General features: G+C 28.3%; 1 protein-coding gene across 1 annotated transcript in view; it reads left to right on the top strand.

Annotated features, from left to right (window-relative positions):
- The window catches only part of LOC113373494, a 298,841-nt gene that overhangs the window by 267,074 nt on the left and 13,434 nt on the right, over window positions 1-18,333 (top strand). The window contains exon 6 of the mRNA XM_026613788.1: window positions 14,164-14,283. Within this exon, the coding sequence (XP_026469573.1) occupies window positions 14,164-14,283 (120 nt within the window). The remainder of the gene's footprint in view (window positions 1-14,163; window positions 14,284-18,333) is intronic.

Genomic DNA, 18,333 nt, shown 5'->3' with positions numbered 1-18,333 from the left:
CATAAATCGTAGAACACACAGAATCCCAAAACATCTACAGAACTGTCAAAGGTTTATTCTATTGTTCATCCATAACTTTGGTTTCTAATTAGCCAGTTAAATTTATAGGAAAATATAATTATCAGCATTAAAATCATTAGTGCTTACTTCATTAAGAATTTAATATTTTGGGCACTGTAATTTTGGTTTCTATTATGAAATTTTATTTTATCTACCTTGATGAGAAGACAACCGATATCTAAATCTAGCCAATATTTTTAACCTTTCGAAAAAGATAGTAATTTATTTGGACCTTTAAAAATTAGCCACAATATATTGTAATTATATAAATTAGTTAATGAATATTCAAGCATTTTTAATTTTACTGATATACAAAAAATTTAAAATATTTGAAAATTAATTTATTTAATACTATTTTTGAATAGATTGTAGTTTAATTTTGTACTGTTCCAGTAACAATAATATATTCTACTAATTAATGATTCTTGATTACACTTTTGAATTTATATAAACAACAAAGCGAAATCAAAGCTCAACTCCATTATTTACTCGAGCTAGCATAACAAACACATCATTATGAAATCCGAATATCAACATTTGTCTTAAACTTGGTTCATACATAACAATATAGGGGTTAAATATGCCTAATTGTGTTGCCTATATCAATTTCCATAAAACAATTTATTTTCGTGCCCCTTTTGCCAGATTGTTATATTTGTTTGCGTATTCATGTCTGTTTGTTTTGTATACAATTAATCTTCGAGTCCCACGAACCGTATTATTGCACGGGTAAGCAAATCTTCAGAAATACATATTTGCTCAAAAGTAATTGTCAAAAGCATTTTTATTTGTATTGATTTATTAAAGACAATGCTTTACCTTTGTCTTATTTGTGGTGGAAACTTTCATGCTATGATTTCTGTTCTGAATCATCAAATACGACCATATCCGAGGTAACGTCAAAACAACTGAAATTATTTCAGAGAGTTTGCAACGTTTTCCAGAAGTGCCAAAGAAAGAAAGTGTTAAATCATAAATACGTATTACGGGCTCGAACTAGATGCCAAATTTTGCATTTTGAGTATTAAATAATACATAATTCTGAAAATCTTTACTTTCATTGATCATATACCTTCTTATATTGATTCGATTAGTTTTTGGTAATTATTTTGTTACCAGATTCGACTGGTTCTGCAGAATGTGATGCAACTTTTGATATAAAGGTTGTTAAATATTATTTTTTTCTGCACATACTTTAATTAAGATAGCAATTTTATATTGTGATTAAAATATTTTACAAGGTTTGGTAATATTTCTACCATCATTTGTCATTACTTTAAAGTGTGAAGTTATCAGCGACTGAAATGGGAAGTTGAATATGAAAAAATTCAATTAAAAATATATTATTTGCTTTTTTACCTAACTTCTGATTTTCTCCTTTAATAATCTAATGAAAAATCCCTTTTAATTCAATGCTCTCCAAGTCTCCAACACTATGGTGACGAATAAGCTGATCTATATAGGTATATCTATTATATACAAAATCAGTCAACTACTATAATATATTTCTGAAAATCTTTAATAATGTTTGCCCTTTATAAAGTAATATTTTCTCTACAAATTAACGTACTTGCCTTTTCTGCAGTTGCAAATAAATTGCAATAAATTCAAAACAAACACAAGAGAGATCCAATTGCAGAATCTCTTCCGATTCGCATCTGTAAATATTTGTAGGAACCGAAGAAAACTTACTGAGAGAAACGGTACTGAATACAAAATAGATACGCGATTTATTATTTAGGTTATTTGCAATACTCGAGTTATCCCAATATGGCAAAATCGTAAATTGTGCATCTGCTGCCTGAATTTTTTGCGCCAAAGAATGGAAAATTTAAATGAACCATCAACCATCCTGAATAATAATAACTCCAATAATTTAAATACTATGAGATATAAAATACTATGTTTTAAAATATGTATTTATACATGTATATTTAGGCCATTATTTTTTTTAGAATTTTGGCAAAAATAAAACATATAACAAAAATAAATGAATTTCCTCATCGTAAAGCTGTGCGCGTTAAATAATGAAATTATGAAGCAAATGGAATCGTGTTCAATTTCATACGCTTATTTAATTTTCTGAAAAAATTAAATATATCATGTATTGCTTTTAATAGTGCAATTAAATTATCATTTGCTTAAAAACATTAATGCAATAATAATATTTCAAAAAGCAATTACCACAGAGAATATGAAATGCATCAGGAGCTTATATAACAGTAGAAAAGTTATCTCATAGCATGCATGTGCTCTGTACTGTAATTAGTTAAGTGGCATTATTTGAGTTTTCAGTTAGTTTTCGACGGTATTTCGGATGAATTCATAAGTTTCAAGTTTCATCTCAAATTGCATCTGTACATAAAACAACAATTTAATGTTCATAGATATATTGTAAATATTATCCTTAAGTTTTAATATATGTTTTGAGGTAAATTAAAATATATTATCACATTCAGAAAATATTGGTATCGTTAAAAAATATCTAATCAAATCAATCTAGTAGATATCATTCAAGAATCTTACTTTTGTTTTTGGCCAGCCAGACCATTTATTTGTAATTAAATATTTAAAAACGAACTGAACGAATATCCTAAAATATTAAGTGGTCCTCTTGAACAGGTACGTGTTCAATTCATTTTTTTGTTTTTATATTTATATTAAAAGTATTTTTATATTAAATTAATTTAAATTTTTGTTCATACATAGGAGTTCAAATAAGGTTATTAAGGGCTTGATGCCAATGATTCTAATCACTTTCATTAAACCTTTTTACCTACTACCCATCCCTAATGGGTAACATTATATTCAAATGTAAGAATTCTGTATTAAAAATAATTTTAAAATCACCATATTTTGCTTGAATTATCTTAACCAATATTAATCTGTAAATGAATGTTTTACCATTTTTGGTGTGCCTTTAACATGATATGTTAAATTTTTTTTTGTAAAATATTTTTGAAATGTTTGAATAATATTCTCATTGGATTATAATTATTTCTGAAATAATGAATAACGATAGACATTTACTACTGAAACTTTGAGTAAAAATCTTCTATCATTTATTGTATTCCATTTTCGACTTACCGGCCACCAATATGTCTCAATATCGAACAAGAAACTCTCAAGATTATATATATATATATATATATATATATATATATAATATGCATAAAATAAATCCTCGTAGTAATCGCAAGGATTCAGGTTACTAAAGATAATGACATAACCGATATGTCGAATGTATTATTCCCCATGGTGGATTTTTGCGAGCGACGTCGCCCTAGGCAAAAACTACCATAGATATAATCAATGTTTGATTAAATGCTATATGCTTCTGTACTATGTAGAATGATATAATTCTTTTCTTCGTATATCTTGTAATTGGATCGTCCATTTTCTAGTGGATAATATTACACATATAATATATAATATTATAACCTATATTACGTTGTCATACTTTGTACTACAAATCGTTACAACGTTCCAAATAAATGCTAAATGAAACTTGAAAGTTGATTTTACTAGAATTGACATCTGCATTGATAGAAAGTAGAATTCGTAATATAAAATAAAAATAAGTTCAATACAATTAATTACGCACACATACATTTCTTTTATTCATACTAAAATTGTGAACATGTATGGACAAATATGAGAACTTCTAGAGAAATATTATGCAACGATGTATTAATATTGAATGGAGCAATAAATTGAACATTATATGTTGAATCAATAAAAAATAACCAATGAAATACATTTAATTAAAAACAAATAAAAACGTATACACATACTCAAGTGGAGTATATATTGGAGCGTTTATAAGATTTATGTAGAACGTACAAATTTATTTTGTTGCATTAAATGGGGCAAACCATTGTGTCGAATCGTTTATAACTTTTCCATTGTTTATTAATGTTACTACATTAAGGAATAAAATGCATTCATTTTGACAAAATTGATATTGGTTTTACACATAATACAATTGATTTATATCTGATCCGTAACCAAACGCATATGATAAATGGAAGAGCAGTTTGTGATATATTGGAAACGCAAAGTTCACTTAAGCAAAATACAGAAATATATTCATCAATACCAAAATACTTCATTTTGTACCGGAGAGCAAGCAATATGACGAATTGCTGAAGTTGCAAAGCGAAGGAAAGGCCGAATCGTCGAAAATGATTTTTATAAATTTATAGCATCGAACATTTTTCACAGCTGCTTTGATACAGGATATTAATTTATTTGATTAAATGTTTTTCGTTCACAGAATTTACATCAAGCGAAAATACGTATATATGAGAAAACATTTCACTCACATTATTTATGTTACACGTCTGTGCAGTATTTTTAACTTCCTGTAGGGTAAGATACATAATAATCGTTCAAAAATCTAAAATAAAAATTATTCCGGATCTTTGCGTTTCAGAGACTTTTGAGCATTTTTGCATACCTCAAAAATAAAAATGGATGTATGTATGTGTGTGTGATATAATTATTTGTCCACGATTTCGGACGCACGGATCAACCGATTTGATTCGTTCAAATAACATTCGATTCATATCATATGCGCTGATTAGTTTTGACAAAGCCAGATCCACCCGTTTGAGAGATACAGAGTAGGAAGTGCTAAAAATTATCGTTTTTGAAAAAACGTATCATCCGATTCGAATGATTCAAAAAACTATTTGTGCTATGAGTTTAAAGAAAGATTAGTTTTTGGTGAAAGCAATTTTTTTTGCTTCAAAGTTTATTTTTTTATTTTTTTAATAATTCTAGCTATTATTCTAAAGCTCACTTATATACTTGAACTAAATAATTTTAAACTTTACAATTCAGTTAATGATTCTCAGAAATATGAGAAGGAGGAGTTAGAATGAATTGCATTCATTCTAACTCCGCTGGGTTATGTTTTAAATATTCACTTTTTATGTAAATATATATATAAACATCATATTGAATTTATAAGCTCTACTTTTATATTTTATCTACAGAATACAAAAGTTACTGTATTTATGATAATCTATTTTAAAACATTTAAAATGTTCGTATATTTACGGTACGGGAAGTTCCAGCAAATATTAAATAAATCATATTAATTGAATATTATGTATCATATAATATTATGAATAAATTATAATAATCGAAGAGGAAGAACAGTGTAAAAAAATGTACCTAATATATTTTTTCCATTATTTTTTATCTTCATTATTTTTTACGTTTTACGTACGCGTATTATGAACTTAAGTACTTAATGTAATTAGTAATTTAAACCCATTTTTTGATAGAGCGTCATTAACGTTCAAAACCTCTTTTCGTATTAAACGAAAAGCGGATTAAAAAGGATTTATTTAATAATGATATAAAAAAGCGTTCTAATTCTGAAAATATGTATGGACTAGATTGCGGCAAATAATATAATTTTATGAAAAAAATATACTTCACGCTAATAAAAATATTTCATTCGTAGTAATAATTTTAAATTTTATAATGAAATAAAATGTGCACTTTAATAATGCTTTAAACATTTGCCGTTGGGGTATTATTAATTTGATGCTATATCAATTTTTGTAAATAAATATGTATTCGTAAATAAATAACATCGAGATGTTTTCGTATCGTTCATACGTAATTTAAAACGCATTATCATTATATTTATATTCAGGCTTCCGCGGAATGAAATTCTATATTTTATTATATTTAATGATATGTATATTTATATTCTACCTATGCAGTAAAAATATATTTTTTAATATTAATGAAAAGCATCTTCAATTTTACAAAATATTTGAACTAGACTTTTGAAATTATTCTAGAATTAGTTCTAGGCTAATTATCAAAATTTGTGCGTACGTTATTTCATTTATGTTTTTCATTGTACATTTGTAGTATTTTTTTCAATAACTTATTTCATGGAATTGTAAGTAAGAATATCTGGAAATAATAATTCTTCAATGTTATACACCAAATGGTATAGTACTTCCAACATTACCATTTGTTATCCGGTCATGAATTAAACGAATAATGTTGGCACAAAAGGCGTAATGCAACACTTTAAATGCAATTTAAGTTCAGATAAGAAACGAAGTGGTATAATATTGGATATTGGTTACATAAAATACGGCAAACGGAATTGTTCCGAGAGCCAATTTGGCAGAGAACTTTACTGAAACAAATTAAAATAAATGTTTCGCCACCTAAAATACGACAAAACACAATATGAAACACTGTATATCGAAATGTTTTTTTATTAGAACTTTTCTAATCGATAACACATTTTAAGTATTTATTAATTTACTTATTGGTTAATAAATTAAGTGAAATTGCTGGGATTTTCAAACTTTCGATGCTTCAGAGCCTTGTTTATCAATTTTTCGTAATACCTTATCAATTTAAATATGTTTTTATAATATTTATCCAATTATCCTTATTGCTATTTAATTCAAACACCCAAATTTTCTAGTTTTTTAATTATTTTTATGGAAATTATTAAATCAAAAATTATCATCATCCATTTGTGTGAAACATGTTCTGTATGTCATATAACAATTTCAAATATTAAAATCACAATATAAGCTACATCTTTAAAAACTCATTTAAAATGTTCTCAATTAATCATTGAGCCTACTATTGAATGTTGCATGTTATTAATCAATAGGAAATATCCTAATTCTATACATTAGGGTATATACTAGGATTAGGATATGTTATATTTGCATAACTTTGCATTTTTTTGTCAGTTATTAGTATTTTTATATAAATAATTGCTTTTTCATATAAATAATAATGAATGACAGAATTATCAATTATGTTCAATCCTTCTCAAGTTTCATTTTTTATATTTCATTTCATTTCAACACTTCAGTAACTAAAACAACTCGTCTTATAGAATTTTTCTGCAGTGCAATGTGTGTTAATAAGATGATTTTGCAGAAAAGTACAAGTTTTAGATCTCTCTCATGCAGTTCAATTTCATGGCAAGGAATATAATCCCGATATTGTTGAAAAAGTACTCAAGCTGATGTGATTCTTCGAAAATTCTTTACGATGCAGCTTTCATCCTTATCCCAACAACTTTCCACAACACACTACTTGAAATGCAAAATGCAGATCGATCATTGACGAAATGCATTGTTATATTACATACTAGAAATGTCGGTGAAAGATTACCAAAGGCATATTTTAAATAAGTTAACTGATACTTTAAAAGGAAATCGATATTTTTTAGTATTTGAAGATTTGTTTGGTTAACTTAAAATTTTCTACCTATCAGGATATTTAGTCAGCCTATTATGAATTGTGAATTTACACGTAAATGCTTATATATTAGGGTGGTCCTTATAATAAACATTTTCCAATTTCCTTGCTCCCAAAGACTCCAATGGTTCCAAATTGTTAAAAAATAATTCTCTGAAAGTATTAGCTCTTAATAATGTCTTTTAGATAGAGCGCAATTTAATCAAAGTTTTGTATGGCAATAGCATGAAAAAAATTTCAAAAATTTAGCAGGGCGTCGAATTTTCAATAAAAAATAACACGAATTTTCACTTTTAATTCATTTGTCGCTAGTTATACCTAAAATTTTTTTTTAATTTTCAATTTTTTTTTCATTTTCCATACGAACTTTGATTGAATTGTACACTACCTAAAAGTTAATATTAAGAGCTAAAACAGAGAATTCAGAGAATTGTTTTTTATCAATTAGGGATCATTTGAGCCCTTGGGATCAAGAAAATTCGAAAATGCCCATATTAAGGACCACCCTATATATATATATATATATATATATATATATATATATATATATTCAAATAAATCATTTATTTCATCATTCTGGCAAACTTTATTTAATATGTCAGAAGCAGCACATCTATTGAGAGTTGTGTGTTACGTAAGAGTGTCTCGACGTCATCTCAAGATATGGCGTTTCATAACAAATGCTTTTTGCTGTCTGAAGCTCCAATGAAATAAAGGCTGCACAATATGACGTGATATTCAAATTTCCTCTTTCTGAATCAAAATGCAAGTCTTCAGATGTCAAATTTAGTATTGCAGAAGAATTTAGTAGAGATATTTGAAAAATTTGTAAGTTCAAAGCTAATTTGGTAGTGTAGCAAGTTGGACATTGATATGTTATGAAAACTATGAATTGGCATGTTTAGATCAAGTTTGTATGAATTTATGGACTCATTGGAACCATTATTGCTACTGCTTGGAATAAATTGTCTCAAATTTAAGGTGTAAAATACGACTGATCGCACAGATAATAAAAGGCAAAATTATAAAGAAGGCTGCCATAACAACGCCATGTTTCCGCAGAACCCCTTAATGTTATTAGGCACAGAAACTCATTAACTCTTAAAATAATAGTGTAATGAAATTAAAAAAGATGTTAATATTTCTTTTATATCATCTGTCAGAACACACAGAATATTAAACTATACACTTTTTCAATTTAGAGCTGTTGGATTAGACTAGTTTGAAAACTAATTGAATTATTTGAACAGTAACTTAAATCCCCTGTTTTTAATCACCGAATGGATTACAAAAATACGATATAAATTAGATTACACGCTGACAGTACGGTACGCCGTGGAAATTTACTGCCAAGTTTATGATATTTGATGATACAAAATAAATAAATAAACCATAAACATGTGCTACGACGCTTTTTATAGACCATAAAATATACTTATATTTGGCAATATCACTTAAGTTATGGAAACGTATACACTAAAGGAGCATAATATGCTCTGTGTCCCATTATACGTTCCCGCGAGTTGTCTTTATTGGACATTATGGATATTTGTAAAGAGATGCAGCACATATGAGGAAAATAATAATTTATACGAAGATTAGGAATGATACTTTTTTAGCATGTAAATCGAGAAAAATCATACTTGCAATCTCACGTACAATTTTAACTTCAAAAAATATTTTTTTCAATCATTGTAATAGTTTTTACTTGCACAGCCACGAAATTAGTGTGTGGATAATAAAAGTTAATCAGACAACTAGTAGGATAAAAATTACGTATTTTCACCTCAAAGCCAAATATTGGAAATTAAATCTACAAATTTCATTATTTATCAACCAAAAAAGAAGTTTGTTTTTGCCCGAAATGCCGATTTGCAAAATAGTCAACTAAATAAATGCGGAGTGAGATTTTACAATTTAGAAAAAAATTGCATCTGTTTATTTTGAAAATAAAGTTTTCGCTATCACCAAAATCGAATCAATGCGATCTCCAATTGATACTTTTTAGTATATGTAATTACCTTAATTACAGTGCACAAACACGCACTTGACTGTCTTGAAAGTGTAGTTTTTCATCCTAAACATCAATGAATTTTCATATTTCAACCACTTTTTGTAGGACTTTAGTGTTTTATGTTTGTTAAGAGTCTAATCTTTAGACCAGTGGTCAGGAAACCGGGGTAAATTACCCTAAATGCAATAAAGCGGATTTTTTGTGGGTAAAAAGTATTTATTTTTAATTTATCAATACTGCATTTGCTACGTAATTGTCCGTGTGAGGGCAATCTCTTTTTGCCATAAGGGTAATATCAACTTAGATAAAAATATTTTGGGGTGATGATTTAAAACGTTTCCTGGCCGCTTTTTTAGACCATATACTTTATCAGCATGTTAAGTTTCTTTCGGGATCGAAATGAAATTTGAAACTTAATTACAAAGGAACGATATTAACTGTCTTTGCTAATAGCTGTAAAACAGAATTCTCAACTGATATCAATTGACTTATTATGATTTTTAGAGTATTGTAACAGTAAATTTTTAGAGTAAATTAATATGGTGTGAATCCAATTTTGGCTCACATACTTGTTCTAATTTTGGTCTTAATTCAGAGTGACCTTAAACATTGGGAAAACTCAAAGTTGTCGAATTGTACTTTCTGGCAAAACATAAACTGTCACCTAAGGAAGTAAATTATTATTATTCATAATACGTTATTTTTGTATAACAAGCAATTGGTGATAAGGCTGACTAAATCTGATGATCCCTAATCTTTGTACAAAGGGGTGAATCGTTCATGTAGATAAAAAATATGACAGATCCGAAAATAGATCTTTGCGGCTTTGCGACACACACAAATATTCATTTGGCATATTCTAGAATCTTACAAATGGGTTCTGTAACGGAACAAACCACCAGTTTACATAATCCCCGGATTCTCACTATAGCTGTGGATGCATAATAGTTCTTATTCCATAACCTGTTCCAACCGAGCCTCTGTCGGTCAAACAAAGGCGCGTCGGCTCGCAAGGGGGCCTCTGTTTAATATAAGCGCCCGCTTGGCAACAGTCTTCCCTATGAAGTACCCGACACAATGCTACAATTGATTCGTTATTATGGGCACAAAGGATCGTGTTTATATACATTGTGTTCGAAACTACTAAAGCTTCTAGGTTTACAGCTCGTCAACAAATTGGATGATACGGATGTATAGCCTCGTCATTGATAGCAGCAACATCGGTAATTTCGGATCCTAGATTAACTAGTGTTATTATTGGTGTTTGTTCGAAGACCAATAATGATGCTGGTATGAAAGCTCGATATGTATAATATACTTTTCACCTTTCTAGCTTTTTGCTACCTTGTCTTCTGACCCAGCTTTCAATTTTTTGTATTTTTTCTTTTTATGAAATTCGTTTTTTATCTGCATCTGGCGCCCTGGTTTCTTTTCCCAATTAGGACGCTATTTAGTTTTCCTTTGTCTTTTACAACTATATTCAGTATTCGATATTCATTATGTTTCCTAAGTTCTTTAAATTAATCCCATATTTCAGTTCTTGATTTTCACCAAAATCCTGCGAGACAAAATGCTTTCACGTAGTGTCTCACACATTAAGGGGCACAACTAGTGTAGCCGCCTAAAAAAAGGTGATTTTTGGGAATTTATATTGAACAAAAAACTACTTTCAAAATTTTAGGAATATATTCATACATGTTTTAAGAAAACGTAGTAAAATTTTTGAAAAAAAAGTTAAATATTTTTTAAGTTAACGTCGATCTCCAACGGCGCGACAAAAAAGGCCCTTCACTGCTACAGTAATTCCGGCCTTCTACGTGGATGAAATTTTAAAAAAAATCTTGTTAAACTAGATAATATTGTCTGTAAAATAACCCACGATAAAGAAAAAATTGACAAAATGACGGCGTTTTTTTTTTTAAAAAAAGTCGAATTTTATCCAAAATTTTGGTCGTATTTGGACTGCCAAAATTCGATTTTTGATTCGATAAAAAAATCGATAGTTTATTTTACGGAGAACTATATATAGAACATGTAAAAAAAATTTATAGTGATTGGATCATTTGTTTTTGAGTAATCGCTGCAGCAAATTCGGAAAATGCTGTTTCGAGAAAAACGCGTTTAAAGATAAAATGATATTTATACTATATACTATATATACTCTTCAAATGGCTGTAACTAAAAACTATTTAAGATATCGATTTAAAATTTCGGTATGTTATTTTTGAAAGTACAGCCTATCGATATATGGAAAAATTAAAAAATTGATTTCTTGAAAATTTCACACTAGTTGTGCTTACTAGTATCAAAACTAAATTTGAAATCTGGTCATTAAAATGAATTCTATTATTTTCTTGAACATTGTTAAAAAATTGGTTAGCTTATTTAACTTAGAGCAAGTGATATGCATAGATTACTGCAATTACTCAAATTTATTTTAATCAAATTTCTCATTACTCAAATCAGTCAATTATGGATAATCATTATTTTATTTGAATTTTCTATTTTCGGTTGCCGTTGTAAAACATAGATGGTACCTATAAAAACAATACAAAAGCAATAGTGATCATTCAAATTTACAGGAACTATTTAAAAGTTGCATTAAGGTAGAGAATTGTCAGTTTGCATAGATTAATACTCATTTTGCATACCTTGTTTCCGAACGTTCTATTCTTTTAGAAGAGCTAACAAAATTCAGATTTTTTTAAAGTAAGTCTTTGTAGGTAATTATATCAATGTTGTGACTTTTTGTTAAGCCAGGAATTAACTTTTATATCCCCTAAGAGTCTTCTAAAGTTCATAGTTGTTTCATAAGAATCAAATTAAAAAAATATTGATACTGTTAATAACCAAATAAGTATGAAACTGTCCAGGATTATTATTTATATCATTTATCGTTCAACTATCCACGCCTGCTCTATGATTGTTACATCATCTTTAGTTAGTCTACTTTGGTCAACCAACATTCTCTCAATTCAAAACTGCTTTTGCATGTTTGCTTTTTGCGTCCAATTCGGCAGCACCGCCTGCACGGAAAGTGTACTTAATCTTCGTGAGACCGACACCAAACTGCTGCCAGACAGAATCCCAAATATTTCCAGATGAAGTATTCGTATTACCTCTACAATGAGCAAATTACACGCTTAGAAATGGATTATACTAAAAAACATATTATGCTATTATACTACTATGTATGTGGATTTCAGTAACACATCTTTACGTGAGCAAGAGATTTTTAAATCATTTTTATACTTTGTTAGATATGTGGCAGTACACCCGTATGTTTATATATAGTGTACTCACAAGTGACACAAAACTGAATTCTTAATGACCAATTTACTTAAATTGATATTATCATTTGCATAATTAAAAAAAAATATTTGCCAATTTATCAAATAACTCAAATCAGTTAAGTGTCTTACATTTAATAATTGTGAACTTTAAACGTTGTATTTAGTTTTTTTTTTAATTCTGTTTTATTCAGCAATCAGAAATGCATAAAGATTTCTATAAGCTAAATTGATAACATTTGAGAGCGATGTCTAAGAAGAACTCCAGTGAGATCTTCTCAGTTTAACAATTGATAAGATAATGTTATATTGGAACTAATCTAAGACTAAATCTAAAGGCCATTGACGTTTCAATCTTCTTACACCAAATGGTTAATAAGTTGACAATTTATTTCACTAATTTTTTGCTATTTCACAAATTTAAATTAAAAACTTTAAAATTATGTAAAACAATTATTGTTGAGTATTGTATGCGTGCTCTACTAGGAATAGATGTCCAGCGTCAATCAATACTGAAACCAAATCATCATGGCTCAATTTTAATCGCATTCGTCAATATATGTGACGTTGTTCCATTTAATAGTTTAGGTTTAAGCTTAACAGTTTACATAGGTCGGATTTGTCATATTGGACTTTGAAACACAAATCAAACAGCTAATCTGTTGTTTGCCGAATAGGGATTTCCATCCCCGAACACATTTTCCACAAACGGAAGCTTTTAGAGTACCCTCTAATTAATTATTCGAGAAGTTATTAATATTTTCTTAAGTCATTAATTGACAATATACCCAAAATAGAAATGGTTTTGAGTCTTTGTGTTTCAGGAAAGTTTTGAACAATTATTGAAGATGTAAAAGCTCCTTTAACTAAATTTGGAATGAAGACGATTGCGCTGTATGCTTTAATGCGGCCGAACTTATAATACAATTAGTAATATTTAATGTGAATTACAAATAAGATGTTTTTATTTTTTGTCTCTGATGATTGTGTGAGTTTTGACATCAGTTTTAATAACAATATCATTTCAGAGATATTATATTTTCTTTGGTTTTATTTCAACTCTTCATTTTTTTTCTTTTCATTTATTTTCCATTTACATAGGTTTATACATAAGCAGTTTGAATATCTCGTGCATTATTTTGTCCTTGTAGTATACAACGTCCCTTTTCGGCCGACTATTGTAAATTCATCAAATTTATTGAATGTCCTTTACTGAACAGTGATAAATAAAAGAGATAATAAAAAAATCTCAAATGATAAACTCAATTGAAAATCAATTGAATTTATCTAAAGTTTTATAAACTATTCTTTATTAAATTACTTCAAGTACCTATGATCAGATTAAGTCATCAACTTATTCAAATCCCTGACTAATTCTTGCTGCATCGACTTCACCCACATGTGTCATAAGTCAGCACATGCCAGTACATATACCACATTCTCGAAATAATTTTACATAATTTAAGTGATGTCATTATCATGTAACCTGTTACCATTAATCATCTCATTTTGCATTTATTTCATTTTTCATTTTAGAATAACGAGGTGCGTGCTTGCATGTTACCATTGACTCAAGCTTTGATATCATTGCAAGAACAGAGAGCTCGCAGGTCGCACTCTGCAAGCCCCGACGAGTTCAACAGGCCACCAAGTCAGGTAAATACATGTTAACTAAACCAATCAGCAAACACATTTTGAAATCATAATTAACCCTTTTGCTACAAGAGTGTTTTCTGCAGTAGTCACACTGCTGTACGAGACAGCAAGCCGCACAAGTAATTGTTACACACCACTTTTTAAGATTTTCCAATAACATTTCTACAGAAATAAAAAACCACAATAACAAATTAAAACTCCTAATAACTTAACTCAGAGTAATTAATATTGAAACAAAAGTCGATAAATGAATGTCGTCTATAGGCGACACACTCGTACAAACAGGTCAAGTGGATGTCGTCTATAGTCGTAATTGTAGCAAAAGGATTAATAGTTTTCAACTAAAATTAATGAATTTCAAAAAGTATAACATGTTTAATAATTCTGATAATTGAAATTATTTTTATTAATACTTCACATGGTTTATTTCTTCTTCATGGGTTGACACTGATATCTTCCGATTGATTATCATATTTACATGTTTTATAAAATATTTTCATTGTGTGTTAGTGACAAACAAACTGCTTCTTACTAATTTTATCTATTCATTATTTATAAAAAATAGAAAGTTCATTAATTCCACATTTCTCTCATCATATAAAAATTCACCACAGAATCATCACTTTCATAAATTACCTTCAATAACTTTCTGCATTGCAAGTTTGTCTTTATATTTTCCATTGTATAAAAATCTTGATAGCATGAAAGTTTTATGAATAAAACTACTAGTCATATATTTTTGAATAAACTATTATTATATTTGAACTTTTAACGAGCTAACTATGCAATTGCCATATAAAATCTGTAATGGTCTGGATCTTATAATATTCTTACTACTATTTTTACAAACATTCCACAAAATCAATTTTTTATACCATATTTTGATAAGACTGTAAGAAATAAATGTTATTATATAATATTACATAATATCGTTAAATATTATTATATGCTATGTAAATTGTTCAACAAATCATTGATTTTTACCTATCTAAATAGGTAACTTCAGTGGGTTCAAATAATCCTTTAAATAGAAATTATTTGAAATATCTAAAATATACACTGATTTATACAAAATAAGTAATTATAAAAAATAGACTGTTTATTAAAGTTATCCCTAGTTAGTTTATTGCTAATAATATAGTTCTATGTTGGTTTTGTATTCATAGAGACTGATTGAACTTTTACATACGATTTGCTTTTTTAGCTTCATTATATAAATAACTGCAGTCCATTGTGAAACGAAAAAGTACATTGGATCCATACGCGTTTTTTATATGTAACTTCATACAATGAATGTAAAAATACGAAAATTAAATGTGCACACTGAAAATTTTTAGGCTTTTATTTCTCAACATCAAAGAATGTACTCATACATGTGAATTGTGTAAATATCAATTGATTACGATTCGATATTAATAATCTATGTATACAAGAAATAATATGACTTGGCAGATTTTTAATATGCGGCAAATTTAAAATTATTATATATATTAAAAGATAATAAAACTGCATTTCGTTGCTTAAAGATTGTTCAAGGACTAATGACTATTTCTCACACAAAATTTGTAAAAGTAAATAATTACATAAATGAATGATATATATTAAAAAAAATTGTATACTCATATACATATCGATAAATAATTAAATACTGAGATAGATATACAAAAAGTTTCAGTAACCTCAAATATTATTTAACCTTTATATCTTTTGATACTTGAAACCAGCGATCGCAAAGAGGTTTAAACCTTTGTATTCAAAGGCAAAACTTATTAGAGGCTCTTGAAAATTTTATGCTTGTTAGAATTAATAATGCCTACGTTTTGCTTGATGACGATATGTACATATTTCATAATCTTGTACAACAGATTAAATTTTACACAAACAACTGGGTCTAAGTTTTGAATTTAAGCACTTTGGTTAAGATCCGGCAATTACGCCAACTTGATTTATTCACTAAGCGGCGGTTGTTATGGTTTAATTTTATGTAACTTTATTTCAGCATATATTCAGTAAATTATATCGATTTAATTCACAGTATTAAGTAATATTGCTTTGACATTGACGAATATTTAAAGAAGTTAGGATCGGTTAAAGAGAGGCTTTAAGGACCACTACAGTTTTTACATATCTTATATATTCTCGATAGTATCAAAGTTTTTTGTGGTAATTAAGTAAAATTTGACAAAAATGTTGTCTATTGGTTTTTGTTCATCCATTTGTACCTTACTCTGCCTTTCAGAACATTTAATGACTTAGATGTGCAGTCATGAGCATAAAATATCAAAACTACCATCTGAAAAAATAAATTAGTTTTTGATCTAACATAATACTCTTTATACAAACATGCATTTATATTCGTAGAATGATTCGATTTGAAAACATTTTTTCTCTATGTGTTCGCGTCTTTAGACAAAAAGCAATCACACTTCAGCGTTATTAGGTAAAAAGTTTCTGCAAAAACGTTTCCCGAACAGTTTGATCAACGTAATTACATCAAAAGTTATTCCGTCGACGACAGAAAATACTTTAATATAAGAATACCTATTCCGAGTCTACGCTGCCTTTTTGCCTCGTATTTAATTCGTTATTAAAGATTCACGACCTTTCAGGAGAATCAAATTAAATTTATTCCCATTTGTGGGTTGTGATGTTGAACACATCTTCTCTGATTTCTTTCTAGTTTGAATATTTTCTCTGTAATAAAAATCCAAATCTATCTATGAAATTCAGTAGGGAAAGTATGGATAAAATGACGATTGTTTTACTCAACTTTGATTCATTGGTTTCGTAGTATTTTTAGTTCAGTAAGAACAAAAACCTATATAGTTCAGACAAAATGACATGAAGGTTAAGGACATACTCAGATGCTCAAATAATTTTAAAGTTCACAAATAAATTGTTTGGTCCTTTTTGGATTGAACCTAAAGGGAACCGTCATACATAGGAACAAACATTTGTAGATCTCAGAACAAAAAAATAGGTGTTTGTAATAACTGTTCATGGGTGGATCTTTTGGTCTGTTTTCAGATGTAGTCATATGTAGCTCTTGCTAATTATTCTATGTAGTTGTTTCTTCTATCAATATTGAAAAATTATTTTTAGGTAATCGATTACCAGTTAAAAAATACATTAATATAACAATCTCTTTTCCGAATCTACATTGTTGCTCTTTTACCTCGAATTTAATTCGTTATTAAAGATGCACGACCTTTCGAGAGAATCGAATTAAATTTATTCCCACTTGTGGGTACAGGGATTTTCGAATCATTCTCAAGCGGATGTTAAACCCTTCAAAAATTAGAAGGGCATAGGATAAACAATTTCGACCCTGTTAGAGCATTTTACATGTGGTTTCCGCTAAGGGATGCTGGAAATGCGAATTCCCATGGAGATTGAAATAATAATCTATATAAGAGAGGAATTGTGTATAGAAATTGTGTTGCTAATGAAAATTTTGAATTTTATATATCAGACAAAATGTTTTGTGGTTTGAATGTAAATGTGGCGGTTTAAAAAATTTACGTGTTAAAACCTAGGATCGCATTAGGTAGTTATTGGTTATCATATAGATTAAGCAATGATTATGACAAAGTCAAACATGAAACATAATTATACAATATGTGTTTATAATATAAATTTTCTACATTATATGACATACTAATAAATATTTTATTTTAATTTACTGAATTGGAACCACAAATTATAGCATGAAGTGCGTTCTAATTATATAATTATGGATTATAGTATCGATATGCATTTAGAATGCACTTTAATGAAATGCCTATGATGGAATTTGCTCTATAATCTAAATTAGTGTAATATATAAATAAATTTTGTTAATTAATCCTGGAAATTGCGTGAATTTGATAAATATTCTCTTTTCAGTATAATTAATTACAAAGTGTGATTGGTAATATTGGATTGAGTTAAGTTATTAATTTCATGTACCCACTAGTTTCAGAAATTTTCGATTATTTAACTTGGATTTTATAATTATGGACATGAATATATAAGAAAAAGAAGATAAGCAAAGGCATTTATTTCTTTTTT

This window comes from Ctenocephalides felis, unplaced genomic scaffold, assembly GCF_003426905.1.
Source record: "Ctenocephalides felis isolate EL2017-DRISC unplaced genomic scaffold, ASM342690v1 CF-g0.4_SCAFFOLD_01604, whole genome shotgun sequence".
Lineage (NCBI taxonomy): Eukaryota > Metazoa > Arthropoda > Insecta > Siphonaptera > Pulicidae > Ctenocephalides > Ctenocephalides felis.
The sequence above is the reverse complement of the archived record's forward strand: the minus strand, read 5'-3'. Positions and strand labels throughout refer to the sequence as shown.